The sequence below is a fragment of the Cariama cristata genome, unplaced genomic scaffold (genome assembly GCF_000690535.1).
Source record: "Cariama cristata isolate BGI_N322 unplaced genomic scaffold, ASM69053v1 scaffold44768, whole genome shotgun sequence".
Lineage (NCBI taxonomy): Eukaryota > Metazoa > Chordata > Aves > Cariamiformes > Cariamidae > Cariama > Cariama cristata.
The window spans coordinates 1-15,167 of NW_009632498.1; the positions used below are offsets into that span (position 1 = coordinate 1).

The 15,167-nt window shown below is 43.1% G+C and overlaps 1 protein-coding gene across 1 annotated transcript; it reads left to right on the plus strand.

Moving 5' to 3' along the window:
- Positions 1 to 946: 946 nt before the first annotated feature.
- AMDHD1 (amidohydrolase domain containing 1) lies at positions 947 to 11,740 on the plus strand (the record flags this gene model as incomplete). Its single annotated transcript, XM_009706357.1, has 8 exons — positions 947 to 1,090; positions 2,101 to 2,165; positions 2,741 to 3,018; positions 6,847 to 7,072; positions 8,045 to 8,169; positions 10,513 to 10,606; positions 11,021 to 11,181; positions 11,626 to 11,740. Coding segments are annotated over 8 exons (1,208 nt in total), but the record flags the coding sequence as incomplete, so codon positions are not given.
- Positions 11,741 to 15,167: the final 3,427 nt, after the last annotated feature.

Here is a 15,167-nt window from a genome sequence, read left to right on the forward strand (position 1 = left end):
TGCCTCGAAACGTGCCTTCCCCGTTTTGATCACCATTTCCATCGCTATCCTGCTGACTTCCTTCAGCGCGCTGTGCTCAGGCGCCCAGCCTGGTGCAGCTAGCCGGTTACCTCGGCGGTAACGCCTGCCCTCGTCTGCCTCTGCTGTGCTGCTAGGTGAACTGACGTGCGCTACGAGCAATCGTAGAAATAATTGTGTAATTAATGCCAGTATAGTTAATAATTAACGTATGTAATTACCTCTCTTCTCTTCCATTTCTAAATGCTATTTGCATCTTAAAAATTCAGCTGTGTAGCGTAGAGAGGGGTACCTTCGGTGAGGTACCCATGATGACCCCCGGCTGCTGTTCCAGCGGCTTGAAAAGAGCTGGAGAAGGGCAAGGCTTAAAGGACAGGGGTGCTGTGTGTGCCCCGGGAGGCTCCTCTCGCGTAGGTGGGGGGTTGCTCTGTCCGTGGCTGGAGGGGATCCCTCAACTGCCATCTGGGGTTCCCAGTACTGTCCTCAAGCTCCCCTGGGACAAAATTGCTGTTGAACCAAAAATCAGCCCCAAAGAGATTTATCCCTACAGCTCCCAAGGGCACAAGGTCCAGGCAGGGGAGGCTGGTGATGACGGTTTGATTTCCATGAGGGGAAGAGTGCCCTGCAGATGTTTACTGGAGGGATGCTGTATATTTGCTGATCCACAAGAGAAAAACAAAATTGTCTAGCAGAAATTAGAACAAAAGAGTACCAAGGTGTCGTCCTGAGGGATCTAAGCAGAGGACATGACAATTGTTACGGCAAACAACTTGAAATGCATGGCGTTACCCTGTCATTTTCTGTGCATCCATAAGATTAGCAATCCACCCCCTGTGTGCATCTTCAGTCCTGCTGAAGGTCCCTACCCCTGCTTTCAGAGGGTTGTTGCTCCAGGAGCTCCATCAATGAGCAAGTGACGTTTCAGCAGGCTCACGCTTCCTTTGTCTGTTGTCTGTTCTTTGTAGAGATGGTTGTATCAAAGCTGTGGGCCCGGCAGATGTTATTCGCAATCAATTTTCAGGAGCAACGTTTGAAAGAATAATTGACTGCTCTGGGAAGTGCGTTTTACCAGGTAGGTCTCTTTTTTCATAATGATACAATGGCGAATGGTGGCAAGTGCTTAGAGACAAAGTACATGTGTGTTAAACGTCCCTCCGTCCTTTTTCCTCTGTGTTCAGTACTGGTCTGATAGTGTCTTGTGCTGGGGGCAGAGTGTCGTAGCTTCCTCATCAGGAGTGCTGCAAGGAGAATTTTGCAGCGCTTGGATGGTTCTTTTGGGCTTCATGGTGGAGCTCTGGCTCCTCTTATTTTGTCTTACATCTGTTCCTCTGTATCATAGATCACAACGGTAACGTAGCTGGCCTGCCGAGTGACTTTTCAGATTCACCTCTCATTTCTGTACCCTTTTGGCCCATCAGCCGTCCAGCCACGGAGCTCAGTCTCCATCCTGCCCACAGCTGGTTGAGGGCAAAAGGGCAGCGCAGGATTTTAAGTCACACACTCTGCAAGTTTACCTGATTAAAAAAAATAAACCTGGGCAAGTTTATTGCAGGTTAAATTTTGCAAGCGCTGTTGGCACCTGAGCTGTAGAGCTCTGGTTCGTTTGCAGTGGCCTTGGGCATTCAGTAGTGTTGGTGTCACAGCTCATAGGAAAAGCTCCCGCTGGAGTAAATGGACTATTGCAAGCATAAGTGCTAGCGTACTAAGCCCAGCCTAAGCACTTTGCTTTCTTTAAAGAACACGGACTTAAAGTCTAATGAACTATTTCAAAGTCTGTAATTTATCACTTCTTCCACAGTTTGAAAACATCATCGAAACAACATGAGAAACTGAGCAACTGATGCATTTACCTGGAGACGTTTTGCGTAAGGTGTCAGCCAGTACGCCTAAAAAATTTGAAAGTAAATTAATAGCCTTTGAAGAAAATCCTAGATTTTTGGCTGGCTGGATTTTTCTTTTTTTCTAACCGATAGAGACTTTATAGGAGAGCTTCTGCTGTCCATTTAATTTGCTTGCATGTTCATAACATTTTCTCTTACACAGTGACATAACTTGAGTGTACGCTTACTTTGTTTTCTTTAGGCCTGGTAGATGCACATACACATCCAGTGTGGGCTGGTGATAGGGTTCATGAGTTTGCAATGAAGGTAACGGCATAAAATTACATAGCTGGATTTTTCTTCCTCTTTTTTTTTTTTTTGTGCTATTTCTGCTTTCTAGTGACTCCCATCTTTCATTTGTAGAAAAATATATAATCCCTGTTGGATAATCTAAATGAGGGCTGATTTTTGAATACTGGTAGGCTGAGAGGAGTGTAACTGCAGCTTTTGCAGCCAGCCCTGATAGATTTTTGCATTAATTGAAGCAATACAGGAGTGCTGCCTTCTATTACCATCTAAATCTTGATTATTTTTTTTTCTCTTTTTTTCCACATAAATCAATTTTTGACCTAAAGATATGTTTTCTCCTTGGGCTCAGTGGGAAGCAAATCTTTAGACTAATTCTCTTTATGTCATTTCTTAAATCATTTCTTCACTTAAATGGAGGGGAGAGGGAAGAGGAGGAGGAGGGGGGAAGAATTAATGGAGATTTTTCCTCCCCTCTTTTTTCTGTCTTACTGCAAAGACAGCTCAAGGCACTTTCCAGAATCCCTTGGATAGGAAAGACGTGTTTAATAGCTAATTGTATGGGGGGGTTGTTTTGTTTCCTTTTTTTCTCCAAGCTGGCAGGTGCATCCTATATGGAGATCCACCAGGCTGGGGGAGGAATACACTTTACTGTGGAACACACTCGGAAGGCCACAGAAGAGGAGCTGTTCAATACTTTGAAACACCGACTCGAACGCATGTGCCGAGCAGGATCTACGTTGGTTGAGTGCAAGAGTGGATATGGATTAAACTTAGAAACAGAGCTTAAAATGCTCAGGGTGATCGAACGTGCTAAGCAATCGATGGATATTGGCATTTCTTCAACGTACTGTGGAGCTCATGCTGTGCCGAAGTAATATTACTTGATTTTTCTCGCTCTTGTTAAGTATTACTGCTTTGCATTGAAAATTGGCAGTTGTTTTTAGAAAGGTTTCTTCTGCCCAGCTCTCCTAAAATACTACATATTTGAAACAACAGCCAGTATTTACAGAAGGCTTTCCTAAATTTTAATTTGAAGGAAGAAGGGGAAGCATTTTTTAATGGTTACTAAATGCCAACATAAGCCTAGTACAGAATCCCTGCCTCCAGCTGATGCTCACACTGAACATAACGCTGATGACAGGGTTTCCCCATACAGAAAGTTCTTCTGCTATTCTTCAAGCTTAGTCTATGCCATGAGCATTCATTTTGACCAGCTAACAGAAAAAAAATACTGTATTTAATCCTCGTATACCTTAGCAAACAAAGCTTAATTACACTTCCATGCAATGAAGAATTGCATACATCTTATAGGTATGAGATGAGTAGAAGATTGAAGTAAATGTGCTTAATCACAACTATTTTGATGGCTAAAGTAGATATACCATAACAAGCCAGCCTTTCCCACTTGGATTTTTTTTCCCTTCTGATGAAAATTACATCTTGAAGTTACCGGATTTCATTGTATGAAAGAAATAATGAGGAGTTTTAGCTAGGTAGGTGTGTGTGAAACGTGTATTTTGATAGACTAAGTGGTAGGTTGCTGCAAAACAAGGCGTGTAAGATGGAGGCAGGCCTGGCATCAGAGGGATACTGTGACGATATTTAAGAGATGTTCATTAAAAAAAAAAGAAGCATCCTCCAAAAAAATGTACCTCTTCTGACATCAAGAAAACATGACTTAGAAAAATTTATTTGCAATCTAATTATTGTGTATTTGGGGCAGGAGGGGAAATTATCTTCTGTTAATGTCACTATTCAAATGGAATCCTTTATCATCTTCAGTAACTGGAAGATGGTTAAGAATAAAGTAACTAAAATCTGCTGAAAACACCAAAGATTTCTTTCAAGAGGTTCTACTAAAATTTGGAGGACTTAGTGGTAAAATGAAATTGAGATTTTACCCCAAACTATATATATTTCTTAGCCCTTCCTTTCCTCCTCCCCTAAAAAGCCTTGGGAGGATTTCAGTCAAAATCCCAATAAGTAGTCTTTCCCACGAAAATATGTCAAACGTTTCTATAAACTAATGAAATAAATCCTGGTGTTTTTACAAATATATCGAATCTTACGTGTTAGAAAGACAAGTGTACCAACTCACTCGCTGCATGGTTCTGTCCCCATTGATGCATGTCAAGCATAACAAAATATAGGTAGTGAGGATATTGTATTTTAAGTAAGGAGAGAAGGTAGCTGGGGATTTGAGGAAATTTTCTGAAGGAAATGCTGAATTATCTATATTTTCCAGTTTGGGTCTTCTTAAATGCTCTTCGTTTTTCATTCAAATGTTCATGTCTAGAATATTTTGCATGAATTTTCTGCTGCCCTTCACACTTAGTCCCTGCCTTGGGTGTTTGTTTTGACTGGGAGGAATTCTGCAGTTCTTCCCTGATCCAAGGCCCGATGTTCAGAGCCGTGGTCCTCAGCCTTTGGCTGGCTCCTGAACACCCGGCCCAGGAACGTGCTGAGGGAAGCATCCCATTTTGCTGAGCTCCAATTTTAAACTCTGAATTTCCTACAGATCGATTTAACTATTTTTACTTAAATCTTCTTGATTTATGTAGGTATTAAAATGTAATGCCCTTTTTTATTGTAGGTACTTAATGGCAATGCTTGACTGGATCACCGTTAAAAGTCTGATACTCTGATGTTTGTGGAACAATCATGGTCATGCAGATTTGTTACTGCCAATCTGCTGACACTGAATCAATTGAAAATCATTCTATTTAATGTGAAACAAGAGAGCAATGTTACGCTTGCTTACGGAAAACGCTGCTTAGGCACCCGCGGGGCGGCTGATGAGGAGCTTTGTTAAGTTCTTGCTTAGCCATTTGCTTGCTTGCTTCTTACGCTTGGCTTAATTTACTGTTGTTAGTCTGGCCTCTCACAGCAGAAGCCTCACCAGAAAGTTCATTTAATTGATAAAGATGTCAGCTCCTCCAATTTGCCAAGTCTTGCAATATGTGGCATGTCTCGTAAAGCTTCCATGTGTAGAGTCTTAAGCGGAGCCCACCTCCAGACTTGCCACCACTGATTATTCTTTTTTCCCACATGGAAGTTAGCTTTGGGCAGATGTTGAGAACTTTCTGCACCTATCTGTTCATGATTCTAGGTATATACATATATGTATATATAGAAGGCACAACTGACGTGTGATTCAAATGGACCCTGCTCTGCCCCAGGGGTCGAATGAGTTGAGCTCCGGAGATCCTTGCAAACACACACAATTATTCTGTGGGACCATGATAGAGTGCGTTGGTAACAGGCAGTACTTACTGAAATATGTGCCGAACGGTGCAGGCTACTTTAGTCTGGGCCATCCTAGAGAAAAATAAAGCTGCTGTATTTATGGTGATCCATGTTCCATCCGTTGCTTTTAAAAAATGTTTCCAGCCTTGGAACTTCCAGACTCAGAGTATCTCCAGTTCTTTAGGAACTGAACCTAAAAAGCTCACAGCAGGAGGGCAAAGAAATAACTGATCTGTCGTCGCTCTAGTCATCATTTTGAATCAAATTCATGATTTTGGAGATGTCCGATTCTAATTTTTTTTTTTTTTTAATTGGCAAGCATTCACTGGGCCCTTTTCATCTTCAGGAAGACAATTTCAAAGTGATTTCCTGAGCAGAAGTCTTCTTGCCTTAAAACAACAGCAATTTTGCATTCTTGGGCATTACATCCCCCCAAAAGTGAAACCAAGACTTAATGTTTCCCTCAGTTTTGTCTTGGCTCTGGTCCTAATCTTTCTAGTCCAAATTCCTCCAAAGGGTGCTGAGTAAAAGAAGAAAAAAGAGAAGGCTTGACATGGCAAAAGCCTGAGCAACCCCAACGACTGTTTCGGTGAGAGGTGAACAAATGAAGGGCCATAAACCGGACTCTGCTCTGCTTTATAACCACACAACCTTGTTTTATAAATCCAAGCAGAATTTGGCTTCTTGAATTTACTGCCACTGTAAAACTCCCAGCTCAGTCACGTATGGCTACAGCGCCTGAAATGAGGATTGAGACATCACACACATTTAGCTGCGCTATGTCACTTCTCTTTAGATCTTAAAATTGCAAAATACTAACTCAACTGCATATTTTGGGATTGTTACTCTTTCAAAGGCATTTACTGATCTCTCCTGGGTTATCGTTGTGTAATAGGGGGTTCATAAATATTTCTGACTTTGGTGAATCGAACCATGGGAGGCCCCTCTGATTTAGAAACCATTATCTAGCTATCACTCTGAATGATATAAAAGGAGGAGGGGTAAATTTAAAATAGTGATTTGTGCTGCACATCCCCTTGGAGCTTTGATACTTGCATAAAAATATTGCATGAATACCGTTTAACATATTTAAATAATCATTTACATCTTTTAAATAGTTGTGTTTTAGGATACAGTATAAGGAGGGCAGAATATATGAATAGGAAAGGAGAAGAATTTGCTTTAAAATGGCCCGTATCTTGGTTGGCATCCAAGATGTCAATCTTATTAAAAAAATATAGTAATATGATCTAATATTATTTGAATGGAAAGTAACTCATATTTGAGAGTACGTGAATTACAGTAGTTTTAATTTTTTTTATCCGAAGTTTTTTTGAGTGATCTGTATTTGCATCATTTTCTAAATAATCTAGTAATCACATGTATGATTTGAATGTTTGCCAGACTTCAAGGATGTTATTCTTACGGCTCCGTAACATTTTCTTTTCATTAGAGGGAAAACTGCTACTGAAGCCACAGATGACATTATCAATAACCATCTCCCTAAGCTGAAAGAACTCAAACTAAGCGGTGAAATACATGTTAACAATATAGATGTGTTCTGTGAGAAGGGAGTCTTTGATCTGGAGTCTACTAGGAGAATTCTTCAAGCTGGAAAAGATATAGGGTTACAAATTAACTTCCATGGCGATGAACTCCATCCGATGAAATCTGCCGAGGTATGTCTTTCTCAACATTCAGTTAAGCCATTTTCGCTCTTGCGAGAGCTGAATCTTTGAAAGAATTGCAGTTTTCAAAACCCAGGTTTTCTTTTCTAAGACTTTATAAAATAGACCATTCCTAGATGTCTGTTTCTATCAGATGGTAGAAAGTGCAGCCCGTGTGCAGCTTTGGAGTTAAGGACATGGGAGGAAGCCTTGACCTCTGGGACTAACATGCAGTGCCTAATCAAACATTGACTTTGCTTATCTTCCACGTGGGATACACGTGGGACAGTGGATATCCATGCACCCAAGAATGACGAAAACATGGTTTCTAGACAACTTGAAAAATCTTTTTTTCCTTAAATGTCCTGTTAGCAGCAACAAGTCCGATGCGCAGTGAGCACACTCAGAAGCATGGTTTAGTCAAGAATAGGCTCCCAAATATCTTGATAATCAAGAAAGTCACTCTGGGACCATGTTTCACCATCATTTAAACATTGCTTCTTTTTGTGGGGTCTGCTCAAGTTATTCTCTACTGTATTTAAAAAAACCAAACCAAAACAAAAACTTGATTGATCATAAAAGCCTTTGTGGTGCTTCACCATTGAAGGCAGCAGTTGCACTACTAATTCTGCAACCAGTGTCAGTTTTGTCAACCATTTTCTGCTGGATGCTTTGTGAACAGGAGTTGATAACGGTTTTATCCATACCTGTCCTGTGGTTTGCATGTTAGGCTGTTAAAAACAGCACCAGAGGTACGGTTCCACTCAACGGATGGGTAATACCCTTTTGTGATCAACTTTTCCTGCAGTAAATGAGCAAGTATTTTGTCTCTGTGTTCCGTTTGTTCTTTCAAGCATTCTTTATTATGTTTCTTTTAGTAAATTTTACATTAATAGTAAATTGCCTCCTCCAGTCATTTGAAAACAACATTGCTTTACTGAATTAGTTGAGAACGGTGAGTAACTTTCTTGAAAATTTGCTTAGCTGGGAGCTGAACTAGGAGCCCGGGCTATCAGCCACCTGGAAGAAGTTAGCGATGAAGGTATCAGGGCGATGGCAAGAGCTAAGTGCGCCGCTGTCCTTTTACCAACAACTGCCTACATGCTAAGGTGAGGCCACTGGATTGGAGGAAAACTTTTGTAACAGCAAAACTGTGTTTGTGGTTTTAGGGTCTTTTAATGTAAAAGCGTAAGTTTTTGTCTGTGCTTTAAGGATCAGGCTGGATCAGTGAAGACAATCACAAATACAAAGAGCTGAATGAGCCTCCTTATGGCTTTTTTCTGGTGGAGATGCTCAAGAATGAGGCGATAGCCTACTTCTGAGAAGTCTCACAGGAGATTTGGAGTGGTTCAGTCAACACTGGAATTTAAACCTTGTGACAGGCTAAGGTAATAATCAGGCATTCATTTAAGAAGAAAACTGGACTTTTTTTTTAAATCCATTTAGACTTTGAAAACCAAGTTGGCTTCTTTTCAGGCAAATTGTATCTGCAATACAAGTATTTGCTCTCGTGCAGAACGTTTTGCTGGGAAATGAATCCTTTAGTTATCAAAAGAGCTGAAAGACTATGGGTAGCATTTTTAAAATCTCATCTGATTTTACCCAGGCAACGCTGAGCACAATCACCTTAAGAATGCTATTTTCCATATGCGGATATTACAGATAAGCATAGGTGGATCACTTGCTTCCTCCTCCTGCCAAAAATACGCCAGCTAGATGATGAGGACTGTGACCTCTCCTGTGAAGAGAAGATCTTTGAGCTGATGTTGGTTTATTTTCAACAGCCTGCTTTCCGAGGCATCGAGGCTTGTGCCATCGCCACCTGTGCTCACTTCTGTGTCCGTGCTTGGTTTCTATTTGTGGTTAGCTGTTCGTGTCCTGCACCCGTGCTTTGGAACCACTGCCTGATGGCAACTACACGCACTGCCAGAACACAGAGCTTGGCGAGGACGTGTGGTCCTGCACACTGAGGCCAGGCAGGGAGGTAGAGGAGACAACAGAGATGCAGCCACCTGTGGAAACGGCTGCGGCTGTAACTCACGTGTTACTCCAGAGGCTCCGTGTGGTGGAAGGTTTATCATGACAGGATAAGCCTAAGATGGGGATAATAACGAGCCATAGGAAATGAGGCCTCATTTGTTGCAGTCTCCAGTGCACTATTTACTGAACACCGACTAATACTAATACACTCTAAAAATGATGAAGCCATGAATGAGATACTGGTTAAAAGAATATCAGGGGGCTGAAAGCTGTGCAATGTGTGAGAAGTTGCTATGAGGTGATGTGGTACCGCCTTTGCTGGCCTCCCTCAGCAACTTCAGTACCACTTAGGAGAGCTCAGACCTCAGGAGCTCCTGCCCCTACACTGTCCCCTGGTTTTAAGAAAAGCAGTAGTGGCCAGGGCTTCACCTGATGACCAGAGCTGAAGAACTGCTTAATGGAGAGCACACTCTTGTTTTGCTAAGTGTTGCCTGCAGTGCTGCTAAGGAGTCTGGCAGCAGAGCACAGCAGGGGATGCAGAGGCTGGAAGGACACGGAAGGGCTCTTCAGTCCAATGTTTTTAAACAGAGTTAACTCCCGGAGCACCGTGTTGTGCCCAAAGAGGCAGTATTTATTTGTAAATCTGCTAAGAGGCTTCTATAGGGAGAGGATTGTTGCATACCAAATGTAAGCACCTCATCGAGATCTTGTTTATTGTTCTTTTCTGTTAACTGCAGTGCTTTTAATATGACTTTTTGAGCAGAAGTTGCTCTAGTGTTTTATTTTTATTGTTACACTGGTTTATTTTTGGACCCAATGTTTGGCGCGATTGGCTTTACAGCATCTATGGGTAAAACTTCTTAGAGAGTGTATTTCCTAGGGCCCACCCTTGCAAACACCTGCCCAGATTAATCCTGTGGCCGAATGATTTTGAAATGGCTATTCCAGATATTGAAGTTCTCAAAGATATCTTTTTCATTCACATTGCTAGGTGAGAAAATCCTCTAATATATACAAGTTAAATTCACAGCCTCAACTTGCTGTTTCGAATTGCCAACAGATTTGGGAAAGGACTATTGCATTGCTTGTGCCACTGCTCATATTTAGGAGCCTGTCTTTGAAGCTATATGGACTAGAAAATTACTTCTCTGAAAAACGAAGATTTTCATCTTGTAAATCGTGAAGTGGCTGAGGTCTGCGTAAATACCAGAATTTCAGTGGCCTGGAGCCTGATGGTTGATACTGGCTGCTGCCACATGCTCTTACTGCAAAAGCAGTGGCTCACGCTTCATGTCGACGCCGTCCGTAGGGTGATGGGTAGGGAGCCAAGAGGAGAATTTGGGCTTTCGTCTCCAAAAGGATTAGTGTAATGCACGTATGTAGCCAAACTGAGTGATGACTTTTGCTCTTGTAAATCATCGTATAACTACTAAGCGAATTGTACTGACAAGTATCTTTTTTTTTCCCACTAGACTGAAGCAACCTCAAGCTAGAAAAATGTTAGAAGAGGGAGTTATAGTTGCTCTTGGCAGTGACTTTAATCCTAATGCGTACTGTTTTTCAATGGTAAGCTATTCCTAATACTTATGACACAACAAAATGATGAAATCTCTTGCTAGTACAACTCCTGTAAAGATCTTGCACACTTAAAACCGTCTTCATATCCACAAAGAAAGAGAGCTGTATGCCCCGCTTAGACAACTGCTCGTGCTCGTTTATGTGTGTTGGTAGTTTTGGCCAGAAATTCTTGAAACCAGAAGACCTTCTATTCTTCATACACGCTGAGAGGCTTATAAAAAAGGCTCTCAAAAGTTCCTGATTTTAGAGTTCTCATTTTGGAGGTAGCAAGATTTACATGGTGCAGGACAACTCCTTCTGTTGTGCAAGGAGGGAGGAGAGTGCTTAGGGACCGGAGGCGTGAAGGGCTGGCTTTGTGCTACTGGTAACTTCCCTTTCCCACCTAACTAACTTGCCTGCTAGCCTATGGTGATGCATCTGGCCTGTGTGAACATGAAGATGTCGATGAACGAAGCGTTAGCAGCTGCCACCATTAACGCGGCTTATGCTCTGGGAAAATCGGACACGCATGGCTCCATAGAGACTGGCAAGCAGGGAGATCTTCTTATCATAAATTCATCAAGGTTTGTTCTTCCAGTGTCATTTGAAATGTGATTTAACATCAGGGACTTGGTTTTTCACCATGTTTGGGTAGTTAGTGAGTTCCTTGTGCTTTAGAAGTTATTTTCATCTGAAAAAAGGGATGCTGCTAGCATCTTGGACCCACTTTCATTCTCTTTAACCAATCCAGTGGAAAATAAAGCCTAAGACTTTGGGGGCTAATATGACAAATAATCCATGCCTAATCACGAATGATCTAAAGATAATAACCTGTTCATTTTGTGGAAGGAATTCTCTACTGTTTTGTGCGTTAACTCACTGTATTCACGCAACAAGAGATCAACATGTAGACATGGAATAGGTTTCCCATGGTTCAAGCAAGTCTTTTATAATTGCCAGGTATACTAGGTGTGTCACCTGCTTTTATGCAACTCCGGATATTCTTAAACATCTTGTTGTCTTTTTAGGTGGGAGCACTTGATTTACCAGTTTGGGGGACATGAAGCATTGATCAACTACGTTATAGTTAAAGGAAAAGTCATCTATCACAACGAGAGGTGTGGGACAATGAGCAGTTACTGAGAGAAGACAATAATTAATTTAGGAAGCTACTATAATCAAATTAGTGTGGAGTATTTCAAAGCAACAGGCAAATCAGATTTGTATTTACAGGTAAATTGTCTGCCCCCTCACCTTACTAGCCCTCTTATCCAAATAAACTTTACCAAGCATTACCCATTTGGTGCATCTTCACGTCCATTGTCCTTCTCTCCACCGCATGGAAATAATTTCTAATTGTATCCACTTGAAATAAGACAGTTTCCAAAAATGGTTTCCTATACAATTAATCTATAAAATTAGTGTATTTTGAAAAGAATCCAACCAAACCACCGATGAGTGAAGAAGTTTGGATCCAGGTAGGATTTATTGGGAAGAGTGATGTTAAATAACCTGTGACGGAGGGCCAGGGGCTCAGGCACGCACATTTGGAATGGCCCTTGGCGCTGCTGGGTGGCCACAGCATCATCGCTCCCGGGTCTGCTCAGTCTCCAGCTCAGCAAACAGCAGGAACCACAGTCGTGGTGGGAAGCACAGTACCTTCCCGCTCCAAAATACCGAGTCTCCTGGTTTCTGCAGCCTTGAAGCTCAGCGGGAGCCCAGCAAAGTGCTGCTTATCAGCTGGTCTGCAACATCTTCCCTTGCAGAGCATCTTGCAGCTCCTTCGGGGCTGTAGGGGCACAAGAAGGAGGAGAGGAAAAACACCACCAGGTAACACCGCTCACGGGGCTGCTGGAAGTTGGAGCGGACGGTAAGTTAGAGGTTGCATCAGGCCGACTGCTGGAAATCAGTGCTGCCAAAACCTGACAGTTTACTCTTAGAGGCAGTTAGCCCAGCGAGGTCTGGTGAGTACAACCAACCTCTCAAAATCTCAACTACCTCGAAATTTAAAAGAAGCTCACATGCAGTATTGTACAGATGCTTCAAAAAAAAGACCCGGGTTCATTTATTTCATGCTGAAGCCAAAATAACCCAAGACATGTTTGTTCGTGGAAGGGTGAATGTCCTGCTGATGGTAAGTTGCATATGAGTATGACGACTACTCAGAGCAATGTCGAAACATAAGATTCTGGGGGTTTTTTTAAGCTCACTTTCTTTTTTCTTTCAGCTAGTATTTTTTTCTGGGGTTTGTACCATCATTTGCAGATGTGGTATGTAGGAAAAAAAAAAAGATGATACAGCTCTGGAGAGGTCAAGCTGTTGCAGTGTTTACGCAGAGAGTCTGGGGTGGGGAGGGTCTCTGAATAGACGCTGACGGAGGCTTTCCTTCAGCTTTTCAAAGGGACGGTGGCTGCAGAAACAAAAGGGCTTAACGATCTGAAGGTGAAGTCATAAAACTACACCTGACAAGCATGAAGAACTTAGCATCAAAAATCATTGTTGATATGAGCGGGTACAGAGCAGCGTGCGTTAGTGAATCGGACCCTTGAGGAAGGATGAGAGTCCCACTCTGATTAACACGTATTTGAAAGCCATCACAAACATGTATGAGCTTTATTACAACCACCTGAGCTCCCTGAGCCTTGGCCACTTTTGTTAACATCCAAAATAGATAAACCACCCCATAGAGTATCTTTATTCATGCTTTATTTGAGCCAGGCTAGTCAACTAAATCAGTTTTTAAAACAATTTAATGGTATTCCTGTCACTAGACATGTTTTTCCAGCAAGCAGATGTTGCCCCAGCTGTGGGCATGGACCGTTGTTTTTATGGAGCTTAGAAGAACATCTGAAGTATGCAGTGGGTTGGGCTGTTCTGCCCAAGACAGCCTTCATAAATAACGTTTATACAGGCAGTTGGGAAAAGCTGTCAGGGTTCGAGCGCGGGCATTTCTGAAATGCTGTGCGCGGCCGGAGCGATGCCTCTCGGCTTTGTAGCAGTGCGGTGCGAAGCCGAGGCTGCCGCGCTGCAGCCTGCGCTGGTGGTCTCGTGCTCCCAAGGCAGCCAGAAGTGGAGGTGAGTGAGCAGCAATGCCCAGCACCTCCCCTCTGAAGCGCCTAAAGCATTTGGGACCCCAAGATTGCATAAGGAAAACCCTCAAATATTCTCTGGCTGGACAGGACTAGACATTTATGGCCTGAAACTACTGACGGGAGGGGATTCTGCTCTCACACGTGAGCTCTGACGGGAACCTCAAACCACGTGCTTGCCTGACCAGCTCGGCCCAAATCCAGTAGCCATTTGGGAATATGCCCCAGGGCTATAATTAGCGGCAAGTTTGCAGTTAGAGGATGTGGTTATACTTCAGTGGCACAGCTGGCTGAAGCGGTTCCTGCCAGCGGCTACGTGGCCCTGCCATCGCAGGCTGCAGGGCTGTTACCACCAGGGCCGTGCGGCTGCCAGGGAAGGCAGGAAGAGTTCTGTTCCCTCGGTTTTAACGTGGCTCACCTCAGCGATGATGTTCACCGTGCCAGCTCCCGCAGAGGCCGGGAGCGGGACGTGGGTAACAGCGCAGCGGGTAGGAACTTCGGCCAGCTTTGCTGCTGAGGGAACCCGATTGTGTAGCTGTAACACGAGGCTGAAGGCAAACGGTTGACCCTGGCTGTTTGTTCTCATGCTTAGTTTTAATTAATTCCTGATTTTATACAAAATAGAAGAGGTTCAGGGGGTGATTGAGATATGCCTGCTACAGAGAGCCTTGAGCTGAAAGGGTAGGGGCTGCCCCTTGCAGCGTAGCCGATAGCTGGGGAATATTTCCAGCCCATGCTGGTACCCATGATGTGATGTGATGTGATGTCTAAGAAGTCCTGACTCTTCCCTTGCAAAATAAAGCCTATGCCAGAGGTCAGTGTCGTAACACAGAGCACGCTACAACATGAGCCCCTCTGCGGGGCTGGGGCCCTCGGCAGCCGAACAGATACCATGGGAGCGTAGATCTTGGTGCTGTTGCTCCAGCACTGGTTCACATCCATCGCTCCTACACCTCCTCCCCCTTTCCTGGGCCCTGTTCTACCTGTCCTCCTTATTTTCAAATTAAGCTTTTGCTTTACCTTTTCATCATCACATATAACAGGAAAACAGATGATTGCTACAGCCGTATGTGAAGCCTCAGTTTATTCATTGCAGGCGTGTGCCCAGAGCTCTTGGAAAGCTGCACTAAGCGTAGTCCATCACCAGAATACAATATATTTATTCTGGATCAATTGATCTCCATTGCACATTTTTATGCACAGAGCTTTTCTGATTTGTGAAGCACCTGCTCTAAAAATGCTCTTGTTATACAAGAGCCTGTACCTCACATATGATCTGCAAAAGAGAGGAGAATTAAGTGTGAAGAGAATTTTACTTGTGGCAGAATGAAGGGGACCACAGCGGTTACCCAAAGTGGGGGGGGGGAAGGTGAGAATATCTAACCTAGGCTGTTTGGTATCATTGGCGGAGATGAAGAGAAAACAAGAAAAGAGCTGACCAAACAAATACAGGAGGCCCTGTATAAAACATCCACAGCAGG